The sequence below is a fragment of the Symphalangus syndactylus genome, chromosome 21, assembly GCF_028878055.3.
Source record: "Symphalangus syndactylus isolate Jambi chromosome 21, NHGRI_mSymSyn1-v2.1_pri, whole genome shotgun sequence".
NCBI lineage: Eukaryota > Metazoa > Chordata > Mammalia > Primates > Hylobatidae > Symphalangus > Symphalangus syndactylus.
Window position 1 is genome coordinate 80,503,193 of NC_072443.2, and position 12,670 is coordinate 80,515,862.

The 12,670-nt window shown below is 41.2% G+C and overlaps 2 protein-coding genes across 11 annotated transcripts in view; one reads left to right on the forward strand and one right to left on the reverse strand.

Moving 5' to 3' along the window:
- ATXN7 (ataxin 7) overlaps positions 1–12,670 on the reverse strand; it is a 144,288-nt gene that overhangs the window by 95,308 nt on the left and 36,310 nt on the right. For 2 of the 10 annotated variants that reach the window (XM_055259971.2, XM_063630787.1), the window contains exon 1: positions 377–463. The exons of the other annotated variants lie outside the window; for them this stretch is intronic. The gene's annotated coding sequence lies outside the window, so the exon portion shown is untranslated. Of the gene's footprint in view, positions 1–376; positions 464–12,670 lie in introns of those variants that run through there. 10 annotated transcript variants of the gene reach the window in all.
- On the forward strand, positions 52–1,054 carry LOC129471444 (serine/arginine repetitive matrix protein 1-like). Its single transcript, XM_055259982.2, has one exon. It carries the CDS (start codon positions 93–95, stop codon positions 699–701), a length of 609 nt encoding a protein of 202 aa, XP_055115957.2. The 5' UTR covers positions 52–92; the 3' UTR covers positions 702–1,054.

A 12,670-nucleotide genomic window follows, 5' to 3' on the forward strand; every position in this document is an offset into this window, starting at 1 on the left:
GTCGCGCGGGGGCCGTTTTTTAAGGAGGCGCCAGGGAGTTCCGGCGGCGTGCGCGGCCCGCGGACCGGGTGGGGCACGCTGACAGCGCCCCCATGGCCGCCCAGCCCCCCAAGCCCGCCTCCTCGAGGCCACCCCCAGCCCCGGGCGCAAAGTCCGCGGCGCGGGCTAGCTTTCGCTTTCGACTCTCGCGGCCGCCCGAGGGAGGGGACGGGCAGCAGGCGGCCCGCCACCGCGGCGCTGGGTCCCCTGTCTACCTCTGCTCAGAGGACCTGGCGCGGAGGCCAGCGCCGGAGCGGCCCCGCTCCAACCCCGCGCCCCACCATGGCAGCCCGCGCGGAGAAGCCCGAGCCGCACCCCAGGACCTCCAGCTGCCCACCCTTCGGCCGCTCGCATCCCCGGGCCCGGCCCGGCTGCCCCGCTCCTTCCTTCCGTCCCCGCGTCCGTCCGAGCGGCGGCACCCGGCCGGCTCCCTTAAGCGGAGGCGCCTCCCGCCGCCTCCTCCCACTTGCCGGTCCCTCCCTCTCAGCTCGCTCCGGCGAAGTTTGCACGTCAAGCCCCCGGACTGGAGCCAGGGCGAAGTCGGAAATGCAGCCACCTATGGAGGAGCCGGCCGGCCGGCCCCAGGGCAGCGCGGGAGGGGCTGGTGCAGGGGGCACTTTGCCTTCGGCTTGCGGGCGGCCGCAGAGTTGTCAAAAGCATGAATGGGAAGCCGCCGCAGAGCGGACTCCGGGAATGCAGGGAACCTTCGGCTAGCGGGAAGTGCCGCCCAGGTGTCTGCCCAGGTGTCAGGACGAAGTACCGTGTGCCCGCCACGCCGCCCACATGTGTGCCCCGACCCGCAATTGGAAGTCACATTGTGCGCCCGGGGAACTTGAATTCGTCCAGAGGAGAGAACATGAGATCAGTGTGCGAGGAAATGGAGGAGAGTGAAACAAACCGAGAGGAGCTTTAACCCGTGTACATATTTTAGAGGCACCACCCCAAGTTTCTGGGTTTCCACTGCTCCTGGAAGTGATTCATTCACCCCAAAAATAAAAATCTGATTCATTTTTAACTTAAGTTGTTAGTCCTTCCCTGTTTATGGTTGTCTTTTCTTGGGCAGAACGAGACCCCAGGGATTAGGAGAATATAAGGAATTCCTACAAAACATGTTTAGAAAATACTGGTTTTGGTCAAATTTTGTTCACTAAATTAAGCATTGGCCCACAAAACTTAGCACCCCTCCCCAACATACACAACATTTGCTTAGCGATAGGCTACAGATGGCAAAATAAAAGGCTACTTAATGACCTAAAGCATTAAAAATACTTGAAACAGTAGCAGACCACACCACTTTCAATAAGTGTTGATATTATTACTATTTTCTCAAATTGATGTGAAAATTTGAAGCCTGAGACAAAAACAGTGATTCTCATCAGCATGTTTCACGCATGTTTTCACACTGCAGTAGTATCAACTCCTGTAATGTGTGTCAGAGATGCTTGCTCACAAGTGCTTTCTCTGACTAGATGGGGAGGAAGTGGAATTCTTGTTTTTTTTTGTTTGTTTGTTTTTGTTTTTGTTTTTACCTCAAACATCTGGTGTGACAGAGGTGGCCAACTTCTTTGTTGGTCCAACTTGCAGAAACACAGAAAAGTTTACGTAAGCATAAAAATTAATAAAGAAATGTTACTACAACCCAAACATAAGGTGGGACTGGTAGAGAGGGTTTGGGGTTCAAAATTTAAAAGCACACACACACACACACACACATTTTTATTTTAGAAAGATTTAGAAATAAGTCTGTAAAATTTTTTCCTGGATTGCATGCAAACAAGTCCAAAAAGTGAAACCATGGTTACTTCCTGTCCTTAACAAAATAACCAAAACAGTAGAAATGATTGGAAAGATTTAATTTTAAAAATCATTTCTACATCTTTAACTTCCTCCATAACTATCAATGAGAAAAATGCACAGGAGTAAAACATATAATTCCCTTGACAGGAATAGAGTTCCCTCCTCACTTTTAACATAGCTTAGATGATCCCTGTGCAGATTTTCAATTTTTCATTCATTCCAAATCACTGCAAAATCTGAATAATTACATGAAAACACCCAACCTCTGTTTTCCTAAAGTACACAATTTATTACTTGGAATTTTGAAATTCTACACTTAAGAAAAACGAAAATTTGGATTTTAACGGCATTTGAAGATACCATTGAAAAGAAAAGCTTGCGGCCACCAAGCCATATAGATAAGAAAGGGAGCTTGCTTGTTGAGTATAGCTCTTCAGATCCCTGAAAGTACAGAGTCAGAACAAATATAAGGAGAATGGCAAACATTAAGTATAGTCCTACTGCCTCAAGACATTGCTTGATTTTCCTCTCTTGGATGTGAAACTACTTCAAGATTCACTAATATGACTTCTAGCCAATGGGGATCAATACAGCAATTTAGAGTACTTCAACTTCTTTCCTAATTCCTGCTTGATACCTCTTTTGTTCTTCAAAGTTTTTGATTGGTTTAATAAAACACAACCGGGCTTAAAATGAAAAATATTAAGTATCCTCTTGGCATTATGATCGTTATTAAGGGAAATTATTACAAATAGCAGTTACCAATTATTGAGTACCTCAATACTCAAAACTAATAGCAAGCTATCAATTATTGAGGAATCTCATAAATAAGCACTATAAACAAGCATCTTATATCAAACTGAGCAATTCAGCTCAATCCTTTAGGAAACTTACTATCAAACTGAAGAGGATGTGCAGACAAGAGATTGACGGGCATTTCCTGCTATTTCTTCAACCAGTTCTCTTTTGCTGCAGCCAATGCATTTTACCCACTCTTTCTTCACCCATAAAAAAAGTCCTAACTCCTAGAATTGTTCTGATATCCATAGTTGTTAGAAGTTTCCTTAAAGTTGGAATGAGTCATCAAAAGAAGTCACAACAGCAAGCTGACACAGTGCATCTGATATTTGAATTTTGGCAACTTTTAAAAGCGTTCCTTAGGCAAAGCACACTGTTTATAAACAAGAGTACAACAGAAACCCAATACTTAGCTGTATTACCTACAGTCCCACAGTAAAGAACTTGATGACCTCTTACCTAGATAGTCCCCTTTCCATACCACCAAATTATAAAAAGAATATAACTGTGTATAAATTTTCTGTGTGTGTATGTGTGTGTGGGGATGACAAGGTCTCACTATGTTGCCCAGGCTGGTCTCAAACTCCTGAGCTCAAGCAGTCCTCCTGCCTTGGCCTCCAAAAGTGTTGGGATTACAGGCATGAGCCACCACATCAGGCCAATACAATTTATATTCACTTAATATGTTATTTTAATATAGTATTATGCCTGTATAATATCAATCAGTGCTTCTGCCAGTGCATTTCTGATGATGCCTTGTAACTCTGAGGAACTTCACTGTCTGCAAACTGAAGTAATAATTCATTTTATATGGCTTGAGTAATGAGTATTCAGTTTATCCAACAATTCCTGATTGCCTGCTACAGACCAGGCACTCTACTAGGCACCAGGGTGAACATAAGATAGTAATTTCACTAGGTATGTGAGAAAAGTAGGAAGTAGGGGAAACAATTCATCGAAACACTCTTGTGGAGAAAAACTGTCACCACCAACTAGATTGTCTATGGCTTAAGAACTGGGCTGTCAGAGGTGAAGTACTGCAAATTCTGTGCATTTCATCCCTTCCAAGGACGTATTTAAAATGTGGTCTTATCTCATCACCCAAATTTAGGGATGTTCTCAGTAGATGCCAAGGGTAACAAGTCTGTCTTTACAAAAAGGATTCTTCGCACTCATTAAACGTTTTGTTCAAAGGCCAAAGGTATCATAATGTACAAAACAAAACCAAAAGTTGACCTTTCCTACATTAAATCCAGTTTAATGTAAAAAGGCTAAAACTACCCAAAACATTTCTAAGGTACAAGATCCCACACAACCGTTTTTAATTGGAAAAAACCGCCAGTCCCAATACAACATTTTAATAAACTTGAAAAGCAGTTAACTACAGTATACTTATCTGTGTAAATTACAGGGTTGGTAACAGAGATTCTCCATTATCAACCCCAAAGGACCGAAGTCATTTGAGTAACAAGAAACTCAGATCCACTAAATTAGGAATGTGTTGGCTTTGGTTTCTTTATATCTTCCTAAAATTGGCTGAGCCTTTGTTCAAATCCTCTCTCACTCCTCTGACTACATCTTTCCCTTTCCTTCTTTCTTCTCCAGAGAGAGCCAGGGCTGTATTCTGCACAAGGGGCATGCCTTCCGTTAACTATGCTCCCTCTAGTGAAATACCTTATAGCTTGTCATGAATTATCAGTATTCCAGTAGAGGGAGAAAAGTGGAAAGAGTAAATTGAATTCATCAGCTTAGTGGCTGGAATTGATAGCAATCAAGTGCAAAATTAGGAATAATAAGGACAGTTGCAAGTGTGAGGACTTAAAGATAAGACATACATAGCTTTTTAAAAACTTAACCTGTACACATACTCATTCTATAGTAAAATGTATCATTTGCTAAACATCTCAAACCCTGGAATTTTTGGATTGTTTTCTTAATCATATGTTTGCATGTACATATGAACTCTCCCAAAGAAACATTCACCAGTAATAGCAAATTGCTTGAAAAGAGAAGAAAATTTGAAAATACACATATAAAAGGTAATAATAAATTATAACATAAAAGGTAATTAATAATGCCCAGTGTTTCTAGGGATTTAAAACTGGCTTGTAGTTTTATGACGAACTTGATTTGAAATGTTGATTTAAAGTCTTTAGGCTGAAGAGTTTTTTAAAAATAGAAAGTTTTAAGTTATAGAAAAGGAATGGAGGCCAGGCGTGATAGGCTGACGCCTGTAACCCCAGCACTTTGGGGCACCAAGGCTCAGGTGTTGGAGACCAGTCTGGGCAACACAGTGAGGCATCGTCTCTACTGAAAAAAAAAACAAAAAACAAAAAACAAAAACAAAAAACAGCCAGGCATGCAGGCATGTGCCTATACTCCCAGCTACTTGGGAGGCCGAGGGGGAGGACTGCTTAAGTTTGGGAGATTGAGGCTGCAGTGAACTGAGATTGTGCCACTGTACTCCAGCCTGGATGACAGAGCAAGACCCTGTTTCAAAAAAAAAAAAAAAAAAAGACAAGGAATGGAAAAGTTGGACCAATATTCAGCTATAAAAGCAAGTTGACTGTATAGAGTTCTAGTGTACTGCGTCAGCTACCATAAAATGCAGGTTAAACACATTGTTAAACATAATTTCCCATGTACCTTTGTACTGACAATGCTGTAAATATCACCATTTTTGGGGGCTCAGCCATTAAGAGCATGGGTTCTAGGACCTATCTGCCCAGGCTGAATCCCACTTCTACCACTACGAGCTGTGTAACTCTGGGGAAATCACTTAGCCTCTCTGTGCATGTTTCTACATCTATAAAATGAGTAAAACAAGAGTAACTACTTTATGAGGAACATTAAGAAATTTACAGCGCAAAAAAGCACACTGTGTCAGCTATTATTATTAGCACCATACTTGTCACATAGTAAGCCCTAATTCTAATCTATGTACACTATACATCAGACCAATCTTGCTGAATTATGGCTTTAGCCATGTTAGTGATTGCTCTAACATTTTTAGGAGCTCCCCACTGACTGATAAAATAAAAAAAAACTTCTCTCCTAGCATTCAAGGTCCTCTACAGTCTGCCCTTGCCTCAGCTCCACCACTTCTACACTGTTCAGTTGCCTCCTGCAGGTGGTCTATGGTCCAGCCCAAATGACAAATTCAGAACTTCAAACATGCCCCCACCCCAACCCCATCCAACTCCCAGCTCCCAAGCCTTTGCTCATATAGGTCACTCCATCTATAACAGTTTCCCTCCCTTGGCAGAAATCCTGCTGTTCAATCAAAATTCTTCCACAAATTCCATTTCTTTAACAAACTCCTGAACCCTCTCACCAAGCACATGGGAACTCATCCCCACCTCTGTATCACAGGACTTCATGGATTCAGAATTAAGAGTATATGCTCTGAAATCAAGGTGACAATGAGACATACGTTTAGTCTCCCAGAGATCAACAGTTTGCATTCCCAACATAAGGGTGTTATTTAGAACCTGGAACCCACTTTCCCACAAACCATAAGACGAGTTGTAACCATGTCTCCAAATTGGTCAGCAAAATGCCTTTGGGGTGAAACCTAGGACTAACAATGCAGGTGTGTTAGTATAAGAGGGAAGGAACAACACAAACGCTTCTTCCTCCTTTCCTCAGCCAAGGTCCAGCTCTAAGCAAAGCCATAGATCCAGCAAACATGGCACCCTTGATTTTCCCACATTCTGTCTTTGCACCGTGATCCAGTAGCCTACCTGGGTTTGTACTGCTTCTCAAAAGACAGACTGTTCCACAAAAACTTGCACTCCCTTTCCACCTCCAAAGTAAAGCTCTCCTTTTCTTGGTAGAGGTAAAGGCCTGCAGATTTAACTATTTTTCACTTATGTGTATGAATGACTATGAATGAATACAGTTATCTGTCCTCCTCTCCTCCCAAGTACACATGCAAAGAAATATAAAGGGTAAGACCTAACCCCAAATGACTTCTAGGTGTACTGGTCCATAAACCTTTCTTCCTAGAAACACACAATTACTAACCACACTCTTATATAAGGCCATTCTGATTTTAAATGACATCATCTATGGCTCAAGGCAAATATTTATTTTCACCAATTTAATCTTTTATTTTAACCAATATTCTCTTTTGATCAACATAAAATTTTCAAGACCTGGAGACCTTGATCCTCTGTCCACTTCCTACTACGCCCCCACATCTACATCAAGGTGTTCTAAGTGAAGGAACTTCAGGAGTGGAAAAGGGGAACCAAAACAAAATTGCTCCTGGTGAGAAATCTCCCTTTCCTGCCTTCCAGAGCTTGCCCCATCTCTTCGGAAAACAGGTATTTTCAAAAAGCATGAGGATTTTTCCAAATGGTTTCTGGGGCAGTGGCAGCAGAGCAGCAATCACAAGCAGGCAATTAGTGGGCTGGAATCTGACTTACCAGGTATTTCTTTTTAAAAACAGAGCCAAGGCTGGGCACGGTGGCTCATACTTGTAATCCCAGCACTTTGGGAGGCCGAGGCGGGCAGATCACGAGGTCAAGAGATCGAGACCATCCTGGCCAACACGGTGAAACCCCGTCTCTACTACAAATACAATAATTAGCTGGGCGTGGTGGCACGTGGCTGTAATCTCAGCTACTCATCAGGCTGAGGCAGAAGAATCTCTTGAACTAGGGAGACAGAGGTTGCAGTGAGCCCAGATTGTGCCACTGCACTCCAGTCTGGCGACAGAATAAGACTACATCTCAAAAAAAAAAAAAAAAAAATTAAATTAAATTAAAAAAAATTAAAACAGAGCCAAATGGGTAAATTGAACTTCATCAAAATTAAACTTCTGTGCTTCAAAGGATACCATCAAGAAAATGAAAACGCACGGAACCTACACATTTTTGCAAATCATATATCTGATAAGGGACTTGAACTAGAATGTAGAAAAGAAAGAACTCTTTCAGCTCAGTAAATTAACAACAACAACAAAAGAAGTTCAATATCATTAGTCATTAGGGAAATGCAAATCTAAATCAGAGATACCACCTCTCACCCACTAGGATGGCTGTAATAAACAACAACAACAACAAAAGAACAGAAAATGAAGAGTGTTAGCAAGGATATGAAAAAACTGGAATCCTCATACATTGCTGGCAGGAATGTAAAATAGTGTAGCTATTGTGGAAAACAGTGGTAGTTACTCAAAAGGTTAAACACAGAATTAGCATATGATCCAGCAATTCCTCTTCTAGGTATACACTCAAAAGAACTGAAAGCACAGACTCAAACAGATACCTGTGCACTAATATTCATTAGCAGCATTATTCCTAAAAGCCAAAAGGTGGAAACAACCCATATGTAAATCAACAAATGAATAAACAAATTGTGATATATCGCTACAAAGAATATTATTGCCAGGTGCAGTGGCTCACGCCTGTAATCCTAGCACTTTGGGAGGCCAAGCCGGGCAGATCACGAGGTCAGGAGTTCAAGACCAGCCTGGCCAACATAGTGAAACCCATCTCTCCTGAAAACACAAAAAAATTAGCAGGGCATGGTGGTGCAAGCCTATAGTCCCAGCTACTTGGGAGGCTGAGGCAGGAGAATCGCTTGAACCCGGGAGGTGGGGCTTGTGGTGAGCCAAGATCATGCCACTGCACTCCAGCCTGGGCAACAGAGCAAGACTCCGTCTCAAAAAAAAAAAAAAAAAAAAATTATTCAGCCATAAAATGAAGCACTGATACATGCTCCAACACGAATGGATCTTGAAAACATTATGCTAAATGAAAGAAGACAGACAAATAGGTCACATATTATTTGATTTCATTTAGGTGAATTATCCAGAATAGGCAAATCCATACAGACAGAGAGCGGATTAGTGGTTTCCAGGTGCTGAAGGAAGAGAAGATGGAGAGTGACTGCTTATGAATGCAATGGGGTCTCCTATGTGGGTGCTAAAAATATTTTTGACCTAGATAGAAGAAACAGTTATACAATCAATACTGTGAATACACTAGAAACCATTAAATGTACAGTTTAAAGGGGTAAATTGATGGCATTTGAATTATATCTCAATAAAGCTATTTTTTAAGCCAACATTAAAACTTGGAAAATTTCACAAAAAATTCCAGATTGACTTTTCTTGAAAAAATCCTAAGTAAAATGTGACACCACCAGCCACAGCATTCCTCATGGGAACATGACTTGGAGATGAAGCTGGTCCTGGAACCCATCTCTGCCACCACCTAACTCTGGACATTGGCAGGACAATTTTTTCATCTGTACCTCAGTTAGCTCCTCTGCAAAAGGAAGATAACAATAATATCTACCTCATCAGCTTATAAAGAGTCAATAAATTAATATGTTCAGAATAGTGCCTGGCACATATTAAGTGCTCAGTGTGTGTTAGCTACTTTCACATTTTATAACAATTCATCCTCTAATAGAGGTATGTGGCCGTTACTTTTCAACTTTTTGTTTGTTTTTACAAATAAAATAGCATATAATGTAATGGTCCAAAAGAAAGAAGTGCAAAGACAGCCAAGATAAACATTTTCTAAAGAAACATGCAAAAAATACTATGAATCATATGTGCCTTTTTTTTTGAGACAGAGTCTCACTCTGTTGCCCAGGCTGGAGTGCAGTGGCACGATCTTGGCTCACTGCAAGCTCCACCTCCTGGGATCACGCCATTCTCCTGCCTCAGCCTCCCGAGTAGCTGGGACTACAGGCGCCCACCACCACGCCCGGCTAACTTTTTGTATTTTTAGTAGAGACAGGGTTTCACCGTGTTAGCCTGGATGGTCTCAATCTCCTGACCTCATGATCCACCCGCCTCGGCCTCCCAAAGTGCTGGGATTACAGGCCTGAGCCACAGTGCCCGGCCCATATGTACCTATTTTTGTGAAAAAGTGATGATGATGATGATGATGATGATGATGCTAAGTCTATGCAAAAAACAATCTAGATAACTCTAGATTTACCATATGAGAAGCAAGGAGTTAAAGAATTAAAGATGTTTTAATTCTTTAAACTTAAAGGAACTTTTTATTAGCATATATATTTATATAATGTCTAGATTTTTTATCAACATAGTTTTATATTCAGGATGATTATTTTAAAAGATGATTATCCTTTTATAAAGATTTTTTTTTGAAGAAGAAACTCTAAACTAATATTGAAACTTTTGTGAGATTGTCACAAAACTCTGTTAGGTAAGTAGCAACGGCACAGACTGATAAAACTACAGGCCACTTCCTTTGCTTGAAACTTCATCTTTAGCTGGGATTCACAGAGCACCAACCTCTCTTGAGTTTCCTTCTTCCTCATGGAGTATATGGTGCTATATTTACAGTTGCTAAACTCCTTAGCCAGTCAATATCTTTCAATATGTAGCCAAACCTTTTCCCACCCTTAGCATCCACTACTCCCCCTTACAAAGTCTCCACTCTAGCTAAACCACCTTCTCATGTCCAAGACATAAAGCACACGTTTCTGAAAGTCTTTCTAAATGTCATTATTTTTTAAATACAACTCACATAACTGAAATTCACCATTTTCACCATTTTATTTATTTTGAGACAGGGTCTCGCTCTATTGCCCAGGCTCAAGTGCAATCCAGCTGGTGCAATCATGGCTCACTGCAGCCTCAACCTCCAAGACTCCAGTGATCCTCTCACCTCAGCTCCCAAGTAGCTGAGACTACAGGCACATGCCACCACGGCTAGCTAATTTTTGTACTTTTTTTATAGAGACGGGGTTTCAAATGTTGCCCAGGCTGGTCTCAAACTCCTGAACTCATGTAGTCTTCCTGCTTTGCCCTCCCAAAGTGCTGGATTTACAGGTATGAGCCACTGCAACTGGCCTTTAACCATTTTAAGTGTACAATTTAATGACATTTAGTACATTCACAGTGTAGTACAACCAACATTACTATCTAGTTCCAGAACATTTTCATCACTCCAAAAGGAAACCCTGTATTCATCAAGCAATCACTGCCCACATTCCCTGCCCAACCCCTGAAAACCACATCTGCTTTCTGTCTCTATGGATTTGCCTATTCTGAATATTAAATGAAACCACATAATATGTGATCTTTGTGTTTGGTTTCCTTCATTTAACAAAACATTTTCAAGGTTTATCCATGTTGGAACATGTTATCAATACTTCCTTCTTTTTTATGGCTAAATAATATTCCACTGTGTGTTATACACACACACAATGGAATACTATTCAGTCTTTAAAAAGAAGGAAATCCAGCCAGATATGGTAGCTCACAACTATAATCCAAGCACTCTGGAAGGAAGGCCAAGGTGGGAGGAACACTTGAGCCCAGGGTTCAGGAGTTCCAGACTAGCCTAGGACACCCCATCTCTATTTTTTTTTTTTTTTAAAGAGAACTCCTGTCATTTGCAGCAACATAGATGAACCTGGAGGATATTATGTTAAGTGAAATAAGCCAGGCCCAGAAAGACAAATAGCACACAATCTCACTTATATGTGGAATCTTAAAAAGTTGAATTCATAGAAGTAGAGAATAGAATGGTGGTTACTAAAGGATAGAGGTGAGGGGTTTAGGGAAAGTTAGTCAAAAGGTACAAAATTTCAGTTAGGAAGAATGAGTTCAAGAACTCAGCTGCACAACATGCTTACTATAGTTAATAACAACGTATTGTATTCTTGCAAATTGCAAAGAGACTAGATAAATGTTCTCACAACCAAAACATAAGTATGAGAAGTAATGCCTATGTTAATTAGCTTGATTTAAGCCATTCCACAATGAATACATATTTTAAAAGAATACTTTGTACATGATAAACATATCCAATTTTTACTTGTTAATTAAGAAAAAAAGGTAAGTGTCAATTCATTGGCAGGGGTATTTGTCCTTTTGATTTACTAATTTATCCCCAGTGACCATAAGAGACCATAGCACACAGGTTGGCACCCAATAAATCTTTGTTGAATGAACAGATATTGGGCCTACAATCTGTTGCTGACAAGGGATTGCCACATTAGATGGATCATGGATCAGATGGTTTCTCACAGTTCCACCTGGCTCACTTTATTCCCCTCTCTGGTCTCTCTGGCCTCTACAGACTTTTGAACTTGCGCCTCCTCTTCTTTCTCTGCTTCTTGGTCATTTACTTCCTGGCATCATATTAATCTTTTCATTGGTATAATATTCAAAAAAGCATTAAGTCATCACTGCAGTCCATGTAAATCACCTCCTATTCTTCTCCTTTTCCTCCCAGGGACAATCCCCATGCACACAGTAAAAACTCCATAAACAGGCACTAAAGAGCCCCTCTGGCATTCTGCCAAACATGTTTCCTCTTAACTTCTCCTCATACCCCTCTATTGTCAGTGACTGGACACCATACAGGAAAGCCTGTTTCTCTCTTCTCTGGCACCTTGCAGACATGACACAATGAACAACATTCAATGTGATGACTTCAGTGATCACTGAAAGATATCTCTGCATTATGGCCCTTCAGCTTTAGTCCAGAAAATTTTAAGAGACTGTTTTTAAGGTGGAGACTTCATAGCTCCCCAAACTCTTGTTCTTTTAAACATCTCAACAGTACTAAAACACTTTTTGTGAAGCTGTTTCAGATTGGTAATGGTAAAAATGTTATCTTTTACATGTTGTCTGAAATGCTACCATTTTTGCTACAGTTGCCTAAAACCTGATTGTGGCATCACATTTGTTGCCTAAGTATATAAGATAATTGATTCCACAGGCTGAAACTCCTTTCGTCTTCCTTGTTTTGATTCTGCTCTGTTTCAGTCTTTAATGACTCATCTTAAACTGCACCTTAACTTAAAGGTTATCTCATTCCTTTCAGAAGTAGGAGAATAATTTTTTTGTTGTTGTTGTTGCTTGTTTTTTCAGATAGGGCTGGTGTGCAGCAGCATCATCATGGCTAACTGCTGCCTCAAGCTCATGAGCTCAAACCATCCTCCTGCCGCACCCTCCTGAGTAGCTGGGACTATATGCATGCACCACCATGCTTGGCTAAGTTTTAAAAATTTTTTGTAGGCCAGGCGCGGTGGG

Bases quoted from the DNA above. Each gene is read 5' to 3' on its own strand.
- LOC129471444 (XM_055259982.2), top strand. From the start codon at position 93: ATGGCCGCCCAGCCCCCCAAGCCCGCCTCCTCGAGGCCACCCCCAGCC.